We start from the raw sequence: 22,543 nt of genomic DNA, 5'->3' as shown, positions 1-22,543 counted from the left end.
ATTTATTTTAACTGGCTTCATTCTGAATGAGAAAATATTTTCCCAATACTGAAAAAAGTGAGAAAATTTACTTTAAAACAAATATAAATAGGACCAGCTTAACATAGTAATGATATATGAACCTACCTATATGAACTGCTTTCAAGAACACTGGGAAAGTCCCTACGTCCTTCAAACAGTTCCCTCCCTTACTGGCTGATGCCTGAAATTCTTTTTTATCTGGAGATAAAATTCTTTCACTCTTCAACTAAATAAGGCTTAAAATGTATATATGCATTGGGGGAATAGGGGTGGTCATCACTTTCTCTTTCTGAGTCTCATTTTTCTCTTCTATAAAAAGGAAAACTTAGATTGGTTAACTTTTAGTGCCTTTATTGCAAACTATTTTATAACTCTAGGTCATTCTTACTGAAATTCTTCCTGAGGGATACAATAGACTGAAGATTGTTAAGAAAGGAGATATTAGGAAAGCTGAAGACAAGCCCAGTATCCATAGATTTGCTTAGCCTTGACCTAAACATAAATATGAACCCCCCTCCCTCTTCCTCACCCCTAAAATGTTGCCTTACAATGAGGGCATCTCTTCTGAACAGCCTCCTCATCTTCTACCGGGCAATCCTGAAGATTCTATTAGAGGCAGAAACAACCGGACACCCAACCGTAAGTACAATCTCTGTCTCTCTACAGACCATTATTTTTTTCTTCCAATGACTGGATCTTCAAATTTATATAACTGTGATTTGCTTTCAGTCCCTGCTCCATCCATAGACAGAAGTAAAAAGCCACCATTGGATCGTACATTACCTCAATTTGAAAGAGATTCTTTGGGAATAGGTGAGTAGTTTACATCACATATCATAGGTACTGGTCTGTTCTACATTTCTAAACAGTGATATATGTTGCCAAAAAATGATTTTCAAGGGTAGAAACAGACTTGAACAGGAAGTCAGAAAACCTGGGCTTCTTTGTTCTATCTGCCACTGAATGACTAGTCACTCATCTTTCAAGGACTCAGTTTCTTCAGCTGTAAAACTTAATTGGATTAGATTCCATTTTATTTAACAAACACTTACTAAGTGCTTATAGGTAGCCAGGTGATACAGTGGATAAAGTATTGATCTTTGACTCAGGAAGACCCAGATTTGAATCTGCCTCAGATTGTTACTGGCTGTGTGATCCTGGGCAGGTCACTAAATCTCTCTCAGCCTCAGTTTCTGCATGTGTAAAATGGGGACAATAATAGTACCTATATGTTAGGGGTTCTATGAGGATCAAAGGAGATGAATAATTGTAAAGTGCTTAGCACAGTTTCTGGCACATAATAGGGCTTAATAAATGCTAGCTATTAAAATGATGATAATTATTTATACGTTATTACAAAAGCCTTAGTGGGGTTCTAAAGTAGTAAAGCTTAATACCCCATATTTATAAACCTTAAAGTCCTGTATAAGTGCTAACTCTTTTTATGTGCTAGAGAATACAAAGATTTGTTGTAAGTAACTCAAATATCTATTATCCTAGGAAGAGGAGGATACATGTATGGAATGTTCTAGTCACAGTGCTATGAGTAATCTGGGCAGGTTCATAGGGCTTTTACCTGGAGAATAAGTGAATCACTCAGGACACTGGAAGGAAAACTTTAATGGAATCTTGAAGAAGGAAGAGGACTTTGACAGAAGTGGAAAGGGGTATCTATTTTTAGCCATGTGAATAAAGGTATAGTCTTTATTCAGAAAAGAGAAGGGTAACAATGGGCTTACAGAGTAATTCTATCTTATTTGAATATGGAATATTCATCTGAGAGTAGTAAAAAACCAGGTGGAAAAGATAGGTTGGAACTACATTGTAGAAAATCTTGAATGTGAGAGTCAGGAGGATCAGGACTGGTTTATGCTTTCTGTATTAAGTGATGGAGAGCAATTAAAAACTTCTAAACAAAGGCATGACATGATCAGAGTTGTTCATTAGGAAAAAATTTCAGTAATGTTTGGCTTGGAGAGGGAATAAATAAAAGTTAAAGAAAAACAACTATTTAACTGTTACAGTAATATGCTATTGTTGTTCAGTCATTTTCAGTATTGTTGATTTTTTGTACCTACATTTAGGGTTTTCTTGGCAACAATACTGAACTGGCTTGTCATTTCCTTCTCCAGCTCAGTTTACAGATGAGAAAACTGAGGCAAACAGGGTTAAATAACTTGTAAAGAATCACAAAGCTAGTAAATAGCTCAGGTCAGATTTGAAATCAGGAAGATGAGTTTTCCTGTCTCCAGGCCCAGAATTCTATCCACTGTACTAGCTAGCCACCCCTTACAGTAATATACTTGAAATCTGTTCTCTGCTCGTCAGTAATATGACCATCATCCTAAATCAGATCATCATTACCTCTTACTTGGACCTTTACAATAGCTTCCTAATTCATCTTCCTGACCTAAGGACTTTCTATTCTGTTCTCTGATCTACCCATTATTCAGTTTGTCAAATTGATGTTCTTAAATCACTACTTTGACCAAATCATTCCCTATTTAAGAAGCTCTAGTGACTCCCTTTTGCTCATAGAATAAAATACAAACTTCTGTTTGACTTCTAAAGTCCTTCATAAATTGGCACAGTCTGCCTTTCCAGACACACAACATTATTCTCCTTCACTTATTCTATATCACAATCCATCAAACCCACTTACTGTTACTCAGAACACTTCATTTCCCTTCTTCCTGACTTTGCATAACCTTGTATCCCATGTCTAGAATGAATTATCACTACAGATTTTCCTCATAAAAGCTCTGTGTCCCTTCAAAACTCAGCTCATGTGTTGTTTCTTACAGAGAGCCTCTCTTTGCCAGTTGATAGGATTCTTCCCATTCAGATTCAATTAAACAATGATGATTGTAGTTGGAGATGAGAGACAGAAGTAGAACCAACAGGAGATGTCAACTTATTGGATCCTAAATTACTAGGGGAAAGGATGACATCATCTACAGAAACAGATATCTGGATGGGGCGGAGAAGGTTTTGAGAGGATGCATTTGTTTTTAGGCATACTGAATTTGAGGAACCTTAAGTCCATGAAGGTAGAGCTATGTAGCAGGCAAATGAAAATATTTGACTGAAAAAATCTTTAACAAAAGGAAGTTAAAGTCCCTCTCAGGTGTATCATGGAATGATTCTATCCTTGCCCCTGGCAGAGATGGATCGACTGTAATCTCTTCTCTCAAGCCCCCAACTCTACTTTCACTCCCACTCCTATGGTTTACAGATTCCCTTGCCTACTGTTTGACAAAATCTTACTAAGCTTTCTCCACTCCTCTAAATTTAGGTTTCATTACCCTTCACATTTTCTACAGTCCCAAAGCAAGAGGATTTCTGCAGGGCTAAAGCTAATTCTTCCAGCTGTGCTCTTAGTTTTCCCATTTATCTCTTCTAACACTGCTTTATCTATCATTGCTTCGCTTGCCTCTTCAGTATTCCCCTATGTTTGTTCTTTTTTTAAAACTTGCAAAAATGTTTAAGTGTCTCCTAATGGGAGAAAAATCCCTCCTTGATCTTAATATGCTTGCAAAGAATAGTTTTTGTTCCCTCCTCCCTATGACTAATACACTTTTAGAAGCAGTACATCCACTGCTAAATGGCTCACTGGCCCTTCAAACTCAATTTGTCCAAAATTGAATTCTTCCCCTTATTAAGTCCCAAAACCTTTCTTGCTACCTAATTTCTTTTCTCCCTGCTTATGGTACCATCATTATTTCAATCATCCAAGTTTTTTGTTATTATTTTTGAGTCATTTCAATTTTGACTTTTTTGCATGGAGTTTTTTTTTGGAAAAGATCCTGAAGTACTTTATCATTTCCTTCTCCAGTTTATTTTTGCAGATGAAGAAAACCAAGGCAAACTGGGTTAAATAACTTGCCCAGGGTCATGCAGCTAGTAAGTGTCTGAGGCTGGATTTGAACTGAAGAAGATGAGTCTTCCTGACTCCAAGCCCAGAGCTCTATTTACTGTACCACTTAGTTGCCTATCCTTATACAGCTAACCATTTGCAAAATATTGTCCATTCTATCTCCACAATATATTTTGAAACTATCTTCTCTTCTTCACTATTCATGTACCCTTCACCCTAGTAAAAGTTTTTCATCTAGTCTAGTTTTTCATCATTTCTTGCCTGAACTATTCCCGCCTCTCCCCCCACCCCACCCCCCATCTCTCAGCTTCCTTTTCTACCTCTAGTGGATATTCTCTTTAATCTATTCTTCACATTGCTTCATGCATAATTTTTCTAAAGTACTGTTCTGAATGCAAATATCCTCTTCAAAATGTAGCATCTTAGAAAATTAGCTGCTGTCCAGAAAATGTAGGCAAATCAGCCAACTTTTTATTTAAACAGGAACAATTAGGTGACGCAGTGGATAGAGCACCAGCCCTGAAGTCAGGAAATTTAAATCTGACCTCAGATATGGAATACTTCCTAGCTGTGTGACCTGCGAACTTATTTAAACATCAGGGTATAGGAATGTGGGATTTTTGTTGTTGTTGTTGTTTACTTCTTGCTACTCTTGCTATGGTGTCCTCAGTAAGACCCAATTAAATTAAAAACAGATTTTATGAAAAGAAAAAAGAATCACAGAACAATAAGACAAATCAACTCATGAAGATGAAACTAGGCATACGTCTTAACACCTTGAGATCTGAAAGGCCCATTTGCAGGGCTCTGAAACCTTGGGACTCTATTACACCAGAAAAAGGCTGCTGAAGGCTTCAAACAAAATAACAAAATGCCAAAGAAATTTCACTGAATGGTTTTTCATATGCTAGTCCCAACCATTATTTTTATAATTTCATATTCATCTAAAGAACCTACAGATAATAGAGAAGTAATTTCCTGTTCCAAAAAAAAACAAATTTGACATATGGAAGGGGTTTAAAAATAAGGTCTGCTCAAGGAAACTAAGAAGAAAAAAGTTATATTAAAAGTCCTATTGGTTAGCTCAGTGAAAAAGCTGCTCTTTCCTCATGATACAGTGTAAAAGAGCATTAGACCAAGAATCAGAGGATCTAGGCCTGAATCCTCATTTGGTTATTTATGATAAATCATAAATAGGCCTACAGCTACTACATCACTCACTTTCCTTGAGACTACAATAGGTTGAAAAGTTCACCCTAGATTATCTCTAATGGTCCTTCCAGCTCTGATCTCCTAAGATTGTTCTATTCATTGAGAAAATCAACATTGTTGTCTATTAGTGGCATAAATTAAACCTTCCTCTTTGCTAGAATTTTGGGAAGAAAATACCAAATGAATTTTCTGAATCTGATTTCTTTAGTGGGATATGAGAAGCCAAAGGGAAAGAAAGAGGTCAGGAGGAAAAAAGGAAGACTAGCAGTTTTTACATTTTAAAGATTAAAATTGCTAGGGTTTTTGTTTGTTTGGGATGGGGGGGAGAGATGGGACTGATAAAAGTTATTTAATTTTTACTTTTACATTTTGAGCACATTAAGTTAAATTCTCTTGCTCTCATTTCCAACAAGAAAACCTTTTTTACTCCATTTTAAAGGAGGAACTAGAAAAGTTTGGAATTCTATTTTTATGTGAAAATGTCCTTCTGACCCTGTGAATATTGAAGATACTGCTGCTAAAGCATTTTTACTGAGCTGAGTGTTCATAACTGCAGATGTAATGGATTTGTTGAAGAAGACATGGACATACAAAAAAGGCTAGTCCCCGATATGGAACTGAGAAGGCCCTTAAAGGTCATTTATTCTAACCCAAGAGAGAGAGAGAGACAGAGAGAGACAGAGAGAAACAGAGACACAGAGACAGAGACAGAGACAGAGACAGAGACAGAGACAGAGAGACAGAGAGAGACAGAGACAGAGAGAGGGAGGAGACAAGAAAAGAGAGAGAGATGGAGAGAAGGAGGAAGGAAGGAAGGAAGGAAGGAAGGAAGGAAGGAAGGAAGGAAGGAAGGAAAGAAGGAAGAAAGGAAGGAAGGAAGGAAGGAAGGAAGGAAGGAAGGAAGGAAGGAAGGAAGGAAGGAAGGAAGAAAAGTTTGTTCTATTTATGAATGGTTAAGTACTACAGGAACTTCAACCTTCTATGCAGTCATATGAAACTATATGTGACCTTGGGCAAATCAGTTCTTAGCTCTGTAAATTGGTTTCTTCTTCTATACAATGAAGAGGTTGGATGAGATGGGCATGAAGGACCTTGCTTACTTGTTCTGATAGTATTAATTTAAAGAAAACTGCTTCCATACTTGAAACATTCACAACTGAAAATAAAATGCTTGACTATGCATCAGACTGTTTCTAGGTCTCAGATTTGGAGAATTATGAAATAAATTCAATCCATTAAAAAAATTGTTCATTTGTAATTTGCAGGCAAAAAGCCAGTTTTTCCTGACAAGGTAAGACATGCCTTGCTTTAAAACAGCATAATGCATATTCATCCAATGGAACATACCAAATATTCTGATATATCTTTCATTGTATTTTATAGCCTTTAGCTCCTGCAATGAGGTAAGGAGAAGGGAATACTTGGGAGATTAAAATGGAACATTTTGTAGAACTTTATCCTATAGAATGCTATTTGTTAATTTTCTTCAATTTGACTTTCTTTAACTTGGCTTTCTTTATACATCTGGTTTTTAAACACTACAGGCCTGGTGGGGATCGCTTACATAAGATTCAAAAACCTCCTTTGCCACCTGGAGAAAGACCTGAGAGAAATATAAAGCCAATTGTACCAAAGTAAGTTTACCTCTCAAATAGTGCATGAGAGTCAAATAATTGAAGGTAATTTTTAAAGACATGTCTAACATACAACCAATGACATGAAAACAAATATAATGGAAGCCATTTGAAGACTGAAATAATTAATATAATAAGAATTACTGGGTTTTTTTTTGCAGATATCATTACCAATAGTGACATTTTTCTCAGAATATTTCTAGTAAAGCACCATATCCACAATTCATGAGGGTTATTACCACTATTTTCTCTTCTAACTGTGGTAGGAATAACTTGGATACATTTCCTCCTCCTGTTCTCTATAGGAGTTTTCTACATTGTCCAAATTGCAGTATTTTAAAATATATTGTAGTGGTGCCTCATCTGTTGAAAGACAAATTTCTGGTACATTTCAGGGATAGGAATGATAAAGGTAGTGCAAACCTTAGTAAATGGTAAAGGAGAGTGCAAACCTTAGGATTACAGAGATGGAAGGATACTCAATGACCAGTTCATACAATCCCCTCATTTTACAAATGAAGATATTAAAGTCGGGTTAAGTAATTTGAACAAGGTTAAGTTTGTATAAAATTTTATATACATGTGAAGAATATTTTGGCAAAGCTAAAGTCCATGATGTTTTCTATATCTTGGTCCAAAGCTGTTTTTACTATCTCAAGCCAGCAGTATCCACTAAATAAAGATGTTGGCCATGACTTTTAGGCAGCTGGTTTAAAATCTGTAACACTGCTGGGAAAACCAGGCTAAATCAGTGTGGAAAATCCTCTGTGCAGCAGCATTTTCCTAATTTTTTTTCTTTACAATGTAAGGAAACATGATCTGGGACTTAACAATGTTGTTAAAAAGGAAAGCAGGATATTTATTTTTAAAACTTTCCAGTTGTTTTGTTACATCTTTTTTTAATAACTTGAATGTCCTGGCCCTGAAGTCAGATCACCTGGGTTCCAGCTTCTGCTCTAGTACTAAGTATATATATGACAATGGACAACTCATTTGATGTCTCTTTTATCTCAGTTTTCTTCTCTGTAAAATAAGGTGGTTGAGTTTAGATGATCCCTAAAATGCATTTTTAGCTCCAACATGAATGATCCTATTTCAAGAGCAATTAAAATTATGATTTGCTGAATAAGCAGCTTTTTGACTATTATTTCCATTGGAAGTTCTAAAGATTTTCTTCTTATTACCCATAATGTTGACACAGAAATTAAATGCTGCAAATCTCTTTATATACAAGCTCCCTGCATACTCTCCCAGTGGTTTTGTTTCACATTTTAACTAATTTAAATGTGCTAGATTCTTGGTGATTTAAGCTTAAATATGCAAAAATGGAAACTTGATCATTCAAATTCCAACTATTTCCACAGGGGAAAGAAACTAATTCTTTTTATTGTTCCCTAATTCATTTTCAGACATGGATGGGAAGCAGACAGAAGAGGTGATGTAAGTACAAAACGTCTTGTTGTCAAATATATGCATTAAAATCTACCACAAATTACTGGGGGATAGGGGTGGTGGCAATAAATACATAAGAACAATCTCTTACAAGCAGTTTGAAAGAATCACTATGATTCTAGGCCACATGCCCAAATTTTAAGGTCTTTGTTATACCATCCTGACCCCCAAAATACCAAATATTCAGGTTTTACCCAGGTCACCCAGAGAATTATTAATTAAATTAATCAATCAATCAAGTTTTATTTAATGCCTCTTATATCTCAAGGTTATGCTTTATCTTGGGTAATGAGAAATGGTCATCTATGGAGTATTAAGTCAGTATTTCTAATATGAAGTAGGTAGGTAGGTGACAGCACAGAGTATAGAGTGGCAAACCTGGAATAAGATTCAATTTCCTGAGTTTAAATGTGGCCTCAGATATTTACTAGCTGTGTGACCTTGGACAAGTTATTTAATCTGATTGCTTCAGTTCCTCATCTGTAAATTTAGCCAGAGGAAGAAATGGCAAATTCCTCCAGTATCTCTGCCAAGAAAACCCCAACTGGGATCACAAAAAAGTAGACAAAACTGTTGTTTTAACAACTACAAAACAGTCAAGTAGCAGATGAGACAAGACTGACATATTTAAGACAATTAAGGAACATCACCAGATTTAATTTAAGTTTTGAGTTGTGATATATATATTTTGGGAGTTACAGATCAATATGTACTTGAACAGTAGTCTTCAGCTACCAGTAGGAATAATTCTTAAAAAACCCAATAAAATAAAGCTGTTTAATCAGCAAAACTTATCTCTAGCTGCTATTGAATTAGAGTCATGATATGTTAAAGCTAGAAAAGAACCTTAGAGATCATAAAAACCTTACATAGGTTACAGGCAGAGCTGTAATTAGGAACTTTTGAATCTGAGGTGGATGGGAAGAAAGGGAGAAGTATAGTTGCCTGGAGGAATGAAAGTATTCTTTGTTGCTAAAGACTGAAAGGTTGAGGGGACAAAAGTATGTCTTAGGATATGCTAAATTTTGGTACTTTGAAAGAAAGTGCCATTCTTCCCAACCAAGTTATGGCTTTGGCAGTAGTCTTGAAGGATTTAAAGGATTAGATAAACTGAGGAGTTAAAAACAGGCTGAAAGGACAACATGATCAAAAAGAGAAATGAACATGGTGTATTAGGAGAACATATAAAACAATTGCAGCAAGCTAAGAGGGGTAGGAGTAGTGGTTGTAGGAGATAAAAATAAATCTTTATAAGATAAGAGTAGATGCTGAATATAAATCAAGGCAAAAAATGTAAATGATATGGTAGAAAAATATGAAGTCAAAATATATTCTTAAATGAAGTGGTAGTATGATTAAAGGAAGATTATGTTTTAGGCAGCCCTATCATAGGCAAAGTGATACTATTAGTCTACAATTGTTCAAATAAACTTGATCTAGGTGTAGCTAGGTTGTACCTGACTCTAAGCAGGATCTAAGTCAGGTAAACCTTCATTCAAATCTGGTCTGATTCTTACTAGCCATGTGACTCTGCTTTAACCTAACCTTCTTGACCTTTCTAAATAATAAAATGGGAATTATAATAGCACTTATTTCCCAAGGTTTTTTTGAGGATCAAATAAGATAATATTTATAAAGCACTTAGCACAGCACTTAGTAGCTGTTGAGTCTTTTTTCAGTTGTATAAAATTTTTTGTGATTCCATTTGGGGCTTTCTTGGCAAAGATACAAATAGGGTTGGCCATTTCCTCCACCTCATTTTTGAGATGAGGAACGAAGGCAAAAAGTTAAGTAGTCTGCCTAGGGTGATACAGTTACTAAATATCTGAGGTTATATTTGAACCCAAGAAGATAAATCTTCTTGATTCTAGATCCTGCATTCTATCCACTGTACTATCTAGCTGCCTCAAAACATAGTAGGTAGGTGCTTAATAAATGCTTATTTCCTTCATCCTTCTCATAGTGGGCTCAATGATAATGTTTGGGAGAGTTCTTTTCTTAAATGCTCAGTGTAGTACAGGACTACATAAAATGCTTTTTTGGCTGGTTCAAATTAGTCTCCTTATTTACATCAAGCAAGAAAACAAGATGATTCACAATACATAAAGTATTGCTTTTAAAAATCAATATAATATTAAAAAGAACATCAACATAACCATCCAGTGCTATTTGTCCTGAAGTGTGGCTAGAGTAAACAAAGACTACTTTCATCTTAGTCTTTCTTTACCTACTGTCAATTTTCTGGACTCTACGTTTTCTCAGGTTAAATTTTTCTCTTTACCCAATTAAAAATATAGCAAAGAAGGAAAGAAACAATCATTTACTAAGTCAGGCACTATACTTTCCAATATTTTATTTGATCTTCACAATAACCCTGGGAGCTGGTTGCTAGAATGGGCCCCATACTATCATTGAGGTAACTGAGGCAAATTTAAGGAATTTAAGTGACTTGTCCAGTGTCACATAGGTAGTAACTGAGGTTGGATTTGAACTCAGGTTCTTCCTGACTTCAGCCCAGCTTTCTATCTAATAATAAGAATATTAACTATTTATTGAAAGCTTTCTACATAAAAAGAATAATGACTATTAATAATCACTGCTATCATAATAATTGATAGTAATAGGCATCTAGGTGGCACAGCAGATAGAACATAAGGTCTGGAATTAGGAAAAACTTGGATTTAAATTCAGCCTTAATTATTCACTTAGTAGGATCCTAGGCAAGTCACTTAATCTGTTTTCATTAGTTGTCTCAACTGTAAAATGAAGATCATTGTAGCTCCTAGCTCCTAGCTTCCAGGGTTATTGTGAGAATCAAATAAGATAATATTTGTAAAGTATTGAGCATAATGCCTTACACATAGTAAGTACTATAGATATGGTGCGATTGTTGGCTGTTATTAAAGAAAGAAGTATAGGGAGTCAGGAGTGGAGCCTAGAGAAAAAAGAATGAGTACATAAAGATAAAGATACTGACTGATCTCATATTCTAAAGCTTTAAAGAAAATCTTACTCGTCTTAGTAATACATTTAATGTGATGCTGGTTAAAAAATTCTGGTTGATTCTCATAGTATTTTATAAAGATAGCAATGCCTTGAACTTTGAACTTTATACCACTGAAAGAATAACATTATTCTTTTTCTTGCCCACTCCAGGAAGAAGATGATGGTAAGTAAAGAAAACCCAAATTAAATTATTCCCTTTATCCTTCCAAATGGTCCTTCAAATGAAAATATCTTATAAGGCAAAGGAGAGGTCTAATGCTAGCCATATTATGTTAAATAGATGTATGAATATATAATGAAGTCAGACAAAATAATTATTCATTGCTATTTTTTTAAGTAGAGAAGTAGACTATAATTTCATCAGTATGTATGGAAATTCTCTATACCAATGCAGACTTCATCAGAAAAAGTTCCTAGAAGTCACAGAAAAATGTCTAAGATGCAGAAATTAAGTGATTTATCCATGGCTACATAGCTAGTATGTGTGAATTCAGGCCTGTCTGATTTACTCACTATTTATTATATCATGCCATCTCTCTTTATTGGGCTACCAAGAAAAATTGTTGAGTTTATGCTTAATGTTGCCAAATTTCTGAATTTTGCAATGCAATTTTAAAACAAATATGCTGGTAAATAGTTAAAAACAGAACAATCCAAATGTCTACATTTATCCTATTTAACATACATGGAAAGAATCAAGACAGAATCAGTGAAGAAGTGTGAAAATTTTTTGAAAAATCAATTATTTCTGAAAAGAGATGGTTATTTTTTACCAACATAATGAGTGAAAGGGGCAGCTAGATGGTACAGTGGATAGAGCACCAGTCCTGGAACCAGTAAAACCTGAGTTTACATCTGGTCTCAGATATTTACTAGCCATGTGACCCTGGGTAAGTCATTTAAACCTGTTAGCTTCAGTTTCCTCATTTGTAAGAGGAGCTAGAGGAGGAAATGGCAAAACACTACAGTATCTCTTGCCAAGAAAACCCCAAATGAAGTTACAAAAAGTCATAAAGGATCGAAATAACTTAACAGCAACAACAATAACAATAAGAGTCAAAGGAGAAACGTATCATATGATATAAAACATACCAAAAGAACTTAAAATTAACTTCATATAAAATTTTACCTTTATAGTTATGTCATGTAGGCATTCTAAGAAGGAGAACTAGCCAAAATGTCTTTTGGAGGATGGGCTGTATCTTCAGAACTATCATCTAATTAGAAGCAATGTTCTTCATTATTATCACTCTCTATATCAATCTGGTTTAAGTTACAGCCCTTTAAATAGAAGTTTTAATGAGTAAACACATTTATTCATGGTTCTCTTAATTCTTCTTTTTTCTTCACCACAGTACCCCAGAGGCCACTTCCCCATCCAGTTATCCCCTCTTTCTCTTCCAATACTTTCCCTTCAAGATCTATTAAGCCACCATCCAAACTTCCCCAAACAGGATCTAACAGTATGCCTGGACAAATCACAGCGAGGTTCGTCTCTATCATTGCCTATTTGTTGGTTTTGAGCTAATGTGATGTCGGTTGCCATTCCAGAGCATCGTAGGGCACAATTTCCCAATGCCAAGAGGTTGGATAAGATGGGCTAGTGGGGGAAAACAGGTCATATTTGGGATCAGTGAAGCCATTTCTTGATCACAATGCAAGCCCATCTTGGTGTTATTCTTTGTTTCTGCTTCCCAACTTGGCAATGTATATGGCTTTTGTCATTGTCCTAACAATAGAATCAACACTTAGAAAAGAAAGGAAGAAATTTAGAGAGGGGAAAATAGAAGTAAACAATTTAGCATCGTTTGAAAACTTCATACAGAGAGAGAGAGAGAGAGAGAGAGAGAGAGAGAGAGAGAGAAAGAGAGAGAGAGAGAGAGAGTACATACTAGGTAAGAGATCTCTACATTTTAAAAAGGAGATAAAGGAGATAATCAATAAATACCCTAGATGTGACAGGAACGGTTGCTGCCCAATTTATCATGGTTAAAACAGATCAAGGATCAGAATAGCAATAGTACTTTTCTAGTTACTAAAATAAGAAGGAAAAAAAAGGAGTCAGAGGCAAAAAAAAGAAAAAAAAATCACAGAATGCCAGCAGCAGTCAACTGCTTATATCCAGTAATTAGTTTGTCAGGCTTTTATTATAGTCTTTAGAAGACTCTGGAATGGGCTACCTTGGAATAAGCATTTCAAGTAATCTTCATCCCTTCACTGTCTTTCCTGGGATTTGGGGATAAACAGATGTAAGAAGAATTTTCATTGTATTTCCCTTCCCTCCACCCTGAAAATCCCACCCATTGTTTTACTTATCTCTAATTCTGTCTCCACAGTACTTTTCCAACAAGTACATCACTGCTACCATACTTGTCAAAAGGTATGTATGTGGTTTAGACTTCCTTTATAATTGCTACCACACCTAGCATACTTGTGGGCTTAGAGCAGACTTTTTTTTTTTTTACTATAGTATAATTTTGTAAACTTGTTGAGAAGAATGAGTAATTCTTTTTTAAAATAACAAAAGGCTCCCTGTCAGGCTGTGGTAACATTATATTAAAATCAAGTAGGGGATTTAAATATTCATGAACTCACAGATATTTAGGTTTGATGAATTTTTAGCTCCAAATGTCTGACCAGTAGGCATTTTGTTATAGTCTTTTAAAAAAAGATCTGACTATTCCTGCCCAAAATAAAAAAAAATTATGATATGAGAGATATAAAGTGATGTAATAGCACATACAATGCTATATATCTATAATATACATGGAATAAATAATTTGATATGAGATATGTAATAATCTAAGCCAATATAGTATAATGGATAAAAGATGGGCCAATATAGTATAATGCCAATATAGTATAATGGAATCAGGATGACCTGGACTGAGCTCCTGGCTCTGACATAATAAATTGGTGGTATGATCCTGGGCAAATCACTAGATTTTCAGTGCCTAAGGTAGATCTGAAACTAAAAATTTGAGGAATCATTGCCCTTCATTCTGAAGAGAATTTCAAAACCAAAAACTGTCTATACTGATGAAATCACAGGTTGGTGGGTGGGTTGGAATGGGAAAGAGTAAAAACTTAATTTACTTTTGTTGGGGAAGCAAGTGTTTCTTTTTTCACTTATAGCCTCTCAAGATCTAGCACAGTTCTAGACAAATAATAGAACCTCTATTTGCACCTGTTATATAGTATTATAATCTATCTCACAGTTATGTGCACAATTATTTGAAAGTCAGAATGCTGTTATGGAAAGAGCACTGAATTCAATAGCATTCAGGAAAGCTGATTTCTTATTTAGGCTCTCACAGTTACTAGTTGTATGACTTTGGGCAAGTCATTTAACCTGAACCTATTTTGCCATCTCCAAAATGAGAATGATATATACATTATGTCAGAAGATAATGAAGAAAATGCCCTGTAAATATGAGTTATTTTTGTTATAATTACATTTTATAAGTTGTACATATTTTTATAAATTGAATTCTTATGGTTTAGTTGAGAGTAAATAGTTATCTATGTGAAATAACCGGAAAACAATATGAGACAATAATGCATTCCATAAAAACAAGATATAGTATCAGACTTTACTCTCATTCAGTATTTTCTGAATGTATTTAAATTGCATGACTATGTGTGGTCCCAGCTGTATTCCAGCAGTTGGAGAAAAAAAATGAAGAGATCTAGGGTTAATATGAAAAGATCTGGGTTCTAGAATGAACTCTTGTTACTTACTACCTGAGTGATTCTGGGCAAGAAACTTAATGTCTCTGTGCTTCAGTTTTGGCTACTGTAAAATGAGAGAGTAGAATAGAATAGATGATCTCTAAAGTTCTGCACAATTGTAAAATTGTGTTCATATAGTACTTAAGCCTCTTTAATGATGAATAGGATTTAGACAAATGTGTCTCTGAACAAAATGAAGTTTCTCTGAAATCTATTTGCCACTTTCAGGTAATCCATATTATTATCCTCTCCCATTATATCCACATTAAGAAGAATACTAATATCACTATTGAATTGGGCTCATACATTCCATACAGGCAATTCTCACAAGTATCTCTATTCTTGGATACTGGTTCTAAATTTCCTCCTGCTTCATAAATGAATAAAACAGCATTGATCAAGCACCTACTATGTGCAAAGCATAGTGTTAAGTACTGAGAATATGGATGAGAAAGCATTGCCTGGTATACTGGATAAGGAAAAAATTAATAGGGAAAGGAAGGAGAAGAAGGAGGAGAAGGAGAAAGATAAGGAAGAGAAAGAGAAGAAGAAGTAGGAGAAAAACAAGGAGGAGAAGAAGCAGAAGAAGGAGAATAACAATGAGGAAGCAAAGGAAAGGAGGAAAGAAAAGAGAATTTTTGAAATCACAGGAAAGAACAGGACAGAAGGAAGGACAGTAGAAGTCACTGATAAGAAGGACAACTTTGAAAGTAACCTGTTGAATTTATTATATTCTTAAAAGAGAAAAATGAACTGAAATAATAGACTCATGACTTGATGGAAGATGCTATATATCTATATATGCTGTTTCATGTACAATTGTTTCCTGTTATACTGTGTATATGAAACAACTCACTTTACTTGATGTTTGTTGGGATCAGAATTTAAAAAAAAAAATAACATCCAGGAAAGTTTAAAAAAGTTTTATGCTTTTATGACACTTTGCAATTTATAAAGGATTTCCTAAATACAAAATATTTTAAAAGTCAGTGCCATTTTAAGCTATTGAAGTTTAAAATAGTATTAAGATTTTTGAAACAACCAGTATTGTCTCATTTGATTTGCACAGCAACCTTGTAAAAGAGGACAAATGTTATTATTTTGGTTCTGCTGTCAAAAGTTTCGAGTCATTATAGATTCATTCTATAAAGATGATGACAACAGTGACAATGTTGATGATGATGATAATGATGATTAGCATTTATATAGCACTTGGAAATTTGTACAGTGCTTTACAAACATTATCTCATCCCCTCAACAAGCTTGAAAGATAGGTGCTAGTGTTATTCAGAAATTTAGTGACTTGTCTAAGGTCACAAAGCTAATTAAGTGAGGCAGAATTTGAATCCAGGCCTTCCTGACTTCAGATGCACTATTCTGTCTAGAAGGAGATAGATAGCAGTCTTGCTGTAGAGAATAAAAACAAATGACTTTGTAATATACTGTCAAAGATAATTCTATATTGCTTTCGCTAACAATTTTTATTTAGGTAAAATGATGAAAAATAACTTAATAGACATTATTACTATATACTATTACAAAAACATTTAAAAAGCTATAACATATTATACCATATACTAGTTCCCTTCAGTAATTCAGTGTAATTTTCATTTGCATGTGATCAAATGATAAATTGCTTGTATTATTAATAGGTTTAATACATATCTAGGAGATCATTGTAGATTACATTTTATCTATTCTGTGGTAAACAGAATTGTACTGTGCCATCTGAGCAGATAATATGGTTTCTAAATTGTAGAAAGTATTTTTATCACTGACTCCTGGAATATCCATCAAAATAAGAAAAATGGTATTTGAGAAAAACAAAATATGATTAAACAGAAATATTAAAAATACTAACTTGATATGTTTTAATCTATAATTTTAAAGGTGCTATCAATAGACCATCATCTAGAAGTCCAGCTGAGAGTAGACCCTTGCCAATTCCAAACAGGCAACAACCACCATTTCTTGGGGATGATGAGGTAGGTACAATGATCCTCAAGTCATTCTTGGTAGAAAGTGATTCACCATAAACTACTTTAGTGTTTTTGAATACATTTCAGTTTGAATGCATTTCATTTTTCTACAACAGATGTGTCAAATACCCATTGTAATATTTTCAAGTGTCCTCAGAGCCAGAGCAAAATGGGTGATATTCGGCAATATGAATAAAAATGCAATAAAATATAGATAATATTGATACATAGCTTTCTAATTTCATGTGCGTCCACAAGGATCCTTATTATATACAATTTAGTAGTCCTTCAAAAAGTTTGCATATGAATGTGACACCATGTTCTCTAATCTTGAAATTACTTTCTGTGTGAATTTTAAAAACAAAATGAAAACAAATAAGAGACTCCAGATACAGAAGGAGAAAAATGAATTTTTCTCTATTCTCTTTTGAGTTTCATCCAAATTTTGGGGACACCAGCTCCCAAAGAAAAACAATTCCCAGTTTCTATACACTTTCAGATTTATAGTATTGGACAGAATCCTTATTTATTTATTTATTTGCTGAGGCAATTGGGGTTAAGTGACTCGCCCAGGGTCACACAGTCATGAAGCATTAAGTGTCTAAGGTCAGATTTGAACTCAGGTCCTCCTGACTTCAGGGCTGGTACTCTATCCACTGCACCAACTAGCTGCCCTTAGAATCCTTCATTCTTTAGACTAGTTTCATCATCTTCTTTGCCAGCACATTTGTATATACATAATTGCATATTTGTCTATAATAAGATCCTCTTTTTTTTCCTGTATATTTGCTTATAATAAGATCCTCTAAGTTCAATATTGGGCAGCTATGTAGTGTAGTGGATAGAGCACTGGTCCTGGAGTCAAGGATGATCTGAGTTCAATTATAACTTTAGACACTCATTTCCTGTATGGTCCTGGGCAAGTCACTTAATCCTATTTGCCAGTTCCCTCATCTTTTCAAAGAAAACCCCAAAAGGGATCACAAGAGTTGAATATGACTGAACGTGACTCAAAAATAATGAAAAATAAGTTCTTTATAGTATGAATGCCATCTTCATATGTATATTTGTCATGATAGCCATGGTGAAAGTTAGTATAGATAAAATGCACTTTGTTGAACTTATTCAAATTCTTGACCTTCTGATAAACTTAGTGTCATGATTTTTTAAACTAAATTTCTCTAAAAGAGTAAAATTTCCTTGGATATGATATACGTATGTATCTTAGTATTCTTTCAGTCCCAAGGATAGTGCTTCACTCTATGTTTCTAAAAATAAATAATTCCTGTAAACAAAACTTTTCAATTTATAGGGAATTATTTTTGATGATTCATATATATATATATATATATATATATATATATATATATAAAGCTGTGTGAAACCAAGTTCCATTTAAGAACACATAATTTTTCACTCTGTTTATATTAACAATATTAGCACAGTTTATTCAGCTGTAAATTTTTCTTTTAAAATCTTCAGAACTCATTGAATAATGAATGGTATGTTTCCTACGTTACTCGAACAGAAGCAGAAGCTGCTCTTAGGAAAATAAACAAGGTACAATGAAAAAATTTACTGGGAATGGGGTTGGGAGAGGGAGGATGAACACACCTTTAGCAATGACACTATTGGAAAAAGCATATACAAATAGAAAATTAAATATAATTCTAACCTGTGTTTACCTGATACTCCCAAGTCAATTCTGTCAAAAATACTAGCGTGAGTAGTTTTTTCATCTTTTTCATTTAATGACCTGATTGATTATATTTATTATTAACTGGGATCATACAGATGTAGACTAATAGACTAATCCAACATCTATCAATTCCTTTCTCAAGTATGACATTTACTACAGATCTGCTTTTCATACACACACACACACAAATCACTCTCATTTCACTTATGGAATAATTGAAAAAAATTGCTGAATGTATCCCTGAACTTACTCAGATTCTTGACTCTGATGACTATGCAGTGTCATTTTTTAATTGATTAACTATTAGGTAGTAAGCTCTTTTAAGAGATTGCCAAGGAAGTGGTTCTTGAATCTTCCTGATAAAAAGGCCAGATCCTTTTTTCACACTAACTCAAAGCAACTAAACTGAGTCCTTATGAGACGCCATTCCTCTTTAAAACCTACTGGGGTATAGATGCAGATTTTCACCTGCCAAAACTTACACTAAGTCAAATATGCGACAAAAATGGCTGATTCAGATTAAATGATTTCTAGTTGTTGAAATCAGTAAGTTTTCTCCTCCCTCTTGGCTCTCCATCCACTAGTCCCCATTAAAATCTTTACTTTAATCTTTTTAAAGGTGAGCCCTTGTTGGTGAACAGATGTTAAGAGGAGCTAGTTTTGTGGTTCCCTCTACAACTGTTTGCACCATATATTTTCTATATATTTTTCACTGAGTAAATGAACCCAATTCATAAAATGTAGAGATTTTACCTATATAGTTCGAGTCTGAATTTTCCTTGTGAATTCTCTATTGACAGCTTCTATTAAATCCTAGATGTTTGCCCATTGCTGACACCTATTCTTTACATCATGATGAAAATTTCTTTTGATGTTTCCTTTTAGGATGGCACTTTCCTGGTGAGAGACAGCTCTAAGAAAACAATTACCAAACCATATGTACTCATGGTGTTGTACAAAAATAAAGTGTATAACATTCAAATTAGTTACAATGAAGAAAGTCAAATTTACTTATTGGGAACTGGGCGTCCAGGGAAAGAGGTAATGAATATTTGAAAAAAATAACTTCTGAGACTTCTTTTCAGACTAATTTTCTGGAGAACTAAATAGATATGGAATCATGAAATGCAAAATATTTAATAAGTTCTGTGAAAGTCATTCTGGGAGGTAAATATTAAATAGAGAATTTATTAAGTGCTTACTCTATGCCAAGCATTGGGTTACTAAACACAAGTATTCTTTGTTGTGGTTTTTTTTAAACCAATCTGTGTAATCAATAGTTATACTACTGCAAATTTCGAGAATTTTAGACATTCCTAAAAAACAAAAACAAACAAACAAAAAACCAAAGCCACATTAAAAGACTTTGGTGGAAGAATTAAAAGGGCATGTGAATATCATGACAGAATTGCTGATTAGGTAGTAAGGAAAATGTTTATTTTTCCAGCACTTTGAGGTTTGCCTGTCTTAAGATTGTTAAACTGGTTTTTCCTATTCTCTCTGGGCAAAGTATCCTCACTTCTGGCTTGTGACTTATCAGAGGACCACTGAATTAGAACTAGAAGGAATGTTAGAAGTCACAGATATCAAACCTTCTTATTTCACTCAGGAGAACACTGAAGGTGGATGATTTATCCAATGTAATAGACATAGTAGAAGTCTGAGGTAGGATTTGAACTCAGGTCTTCCTCTCTTCTGAGGCAGTTGAGTTAAGCTAGAACTATCTGATTCCACAGCAATTTAGAGAAAAAACGAATGGACAGATTTGTAGATATTGGACTTATTCTGTATTGAAAGTACATAACTAACAGTTCTTTCCATCCTCACCTCAGACATGACAATCTATTCCAAAAGTTGAAAACACTAAATATTTTTGAAATGCAAAATAGAATGCCAATAATATGATTAATTTGCCCTACAAAATTGGTCAATGTAGCAGGTAGGTAGTGAGTGGATAGAGCATCAGCCCTGAAGTCAGGAGAGCCCGAGTTCAAATTTGACCTCAGACACTTAATACATCATAGCTGTGTGACCCTGGGGAAATCATTTAACCCCAATTGCCTCAGAAAAAAAAAAGGTCAAATATCTGAGTCCTTGAGTGTATATATAAACCAAATGTTTTTTTCAAAATGATGCATAATGGGAATAAAGAGACATAAATCAGAAAGCAAAGAGACAAGTCCTGCTATATCTTAATAGCCCTATGAGATTGGTCATGTCACTCAGACTTCTACATTTCAATTTTGTTAGCTGGAATATGGAAACAATACTTTTAAATCTTTAACATGGCATTATTGGATTGATCAAATGAAAGAATACATTGTGAAAATAGATTGTGAAAATGCTTTTTAAAAACAAAGTACTACATAAATACAAGTTATTGAAGCTATTTAATTTAGGTCCAGTCCTACATGAGAGAAATTAAAAAATATATTCTTAGCACTATAAATTAAACTATAATAATAATAACTTTATACTATTTATGAAGCATTATATGTTTCAAAGCTCTTTGGCATATATAATCTTACCTAATTTTGTATTCATTGAGGTAACAAGACAACTGTTATTATCCTCAGTCTAAGATTAGAAAACTAAGACGGAAGCTAAATAATTTGTTTAAGGGTATATATCCAGGTAATAGTCAATAAGCTCAGCAACCTGGTTTCCCAATAGCTAGTCAATCTACTCTTACACAAAACAATACTATTATTGAGGGAAAAATAATAAATAGCTTTATTACAAGGAACAATGGCCACAAGATTTAAGGAAACTAACAATTTAGGCAGTGTTAGAAAGTAATTTCTTTTTTTTGTATATCACGAGTCATTTGTTGTTGGATGGGAAAATAATATTTATTCAAGATGCTCTGCTAAGAGTTTAATACTAAACAGAAAACTATCACAAATGTGATAAGTTCCATATTACTGACACTTACTAAGCCCTAACCAGTTATTTTACCTCAATTCATGCTATTAATTCCAATCCTGAACATGTTTCCCTTTTTTTAAACCCTCAGGATTTTTTATCAGTTCCAGAAATTATTGACTACTTCAGGAAAATGCCACTTCTGCTTATTGATGGAAAAAACCGAGATTCCAGAAACCAGTGCATGTTAATATATGCTGCAGGACATCCTTAGGAAACTATCGAGTAATTTTATCAGTCTCTTCCTCATCTGTCAGCACCAGAAGATGATCTACCACCAATAAGACTATGAACAGAGACCTCAAACTAAGCAGAAAAACTTTGTTTTATTTCATTTAAATACTTTTCATTCAAATATACTTTTTTAAGGATGGAATCTCTAATTATTTATTATTCTTCAATGTCTGTAAAACTGCACAACTGATAATGTTCACACTTCAAGTGAACCCTAATGATTCAATTTATACAGATTATATAGGTATTTTTGAGCACCTCCTTAATGTGTGTTTTACATATGTATAGCAAAGATAAACACTTAATTCCTATGAGAGCTCAGAAGTTTATGTCACAAATTGATTTCTGTTATAAATAAAACGTGTGCAGTCATTAATATTTAAAATTTGTAATTTCAAAAGTTTAAAAACCTAGATGATTTGTTGTTATTGTTTAAAGATAAAAAGGTACCTTCCCTCCATCCTGTGTTTGGACTGAATTTGTTCTTTTAATTTATATGTATAACATTTATTGGTTAGTCCATAATCCTATTTTCTTGATTTTAAGGAAAATTTCAAGATTAAAAGCCCAATGAAAAAATTCTAAAATTATTGACCACATTTTGCTTATCTAATTAATAATGGGTGAACAGAAATCCAAGGTGTAAGTCATTCTTTTTACAATTAATCCTTCATGGGAAATCAGGGATTCCTTTCCATTGTGATGTCTGGTCTCATCAAACAAGAGTTTTTCAACACTTAAAGTCTAAATAATAGGCTGAGCCTAACTCAGA

General features: G+C 34.0%; 1 protein-coding gene across 1 annotated transcript in view; it reads left to right on the top strand.

The window, feature by feature from the left end:
- Positions 1 to 22,231, top strand: part of LCP2 (lymphocyte cytosolic protein 2) — a 73,166-nt gene extending 50,935 nt beyond the window's left edge. The window contains exons 9-21 of the mRNA XM_012552390.3: positions 594 to 660; positions 751 to 834; positions 6,376 to 6,401; positions 6,494 to 6,513; positions 6,655 to 6,744; positions 8,154 to 8,184; positions 11,353 to 11,365; positions 12,558 to 12,690; positions 13,539 to 13,582; positions 16,825 to 16,919; positions 18,396 to 18,473; positions 19,498 to 19,653; positions 21,629 to 22,231. Coding sequence (XP_012407844.1) covers positions 594 to 660; positions 751 to 834; positions 6,376 to 6,401; positions 6,494 to 6,513; positions 6,655 to 6,744; positions 8,154 to 8,184; positions 11,353 to 11,365; positions 12,558 to 12,690; positions 13,539 to 13,582; positions 16,825 to 16,919; positions 18,396 to 18,473; positions 19,498 to 19,653; positions 21,629 to 21,751 — 960 coding nt within the window. The 3' untranslated portion in view covers positions 21,752 to 22,231. The remainder of the gene's footprint in view (positions 1 to 593; positions 661 to 750; positions 835 to 6,375; positions 6,402 to 6,493; positions 6,514 to 6,654; positions 6,745 to 8,153; positions 8,185 to 11,352; positions 11,366 to 12,557; positions 12,691 to 13,538; positions 13,583 to 16,824; positions 16,920 to 18,395; positions 18,474 to 19,497; positions 19,654 to 21,628) is intronic.
- The last annotated feature ends 312 nt before the right edge of the window (positions 22,232 to 22,543 follow it).

This window comes from Sarcophilus harrisii, chromosome 2 (assembly GCF_902635505.1).
Source record: "Sarcophilus harrisii chromosome 2, mSarHar1.11, whole genome shotgun sequence".
NCBI lineage: Eukaryota > Metazoa > Chordata > Mammalia > Dasyuromorphia > Dasyuridae > Sarcophilus > Sarcophilus harrisii.
This window is presented reverse-complemented; position numbering and strand designations above follow the sequence as displayed.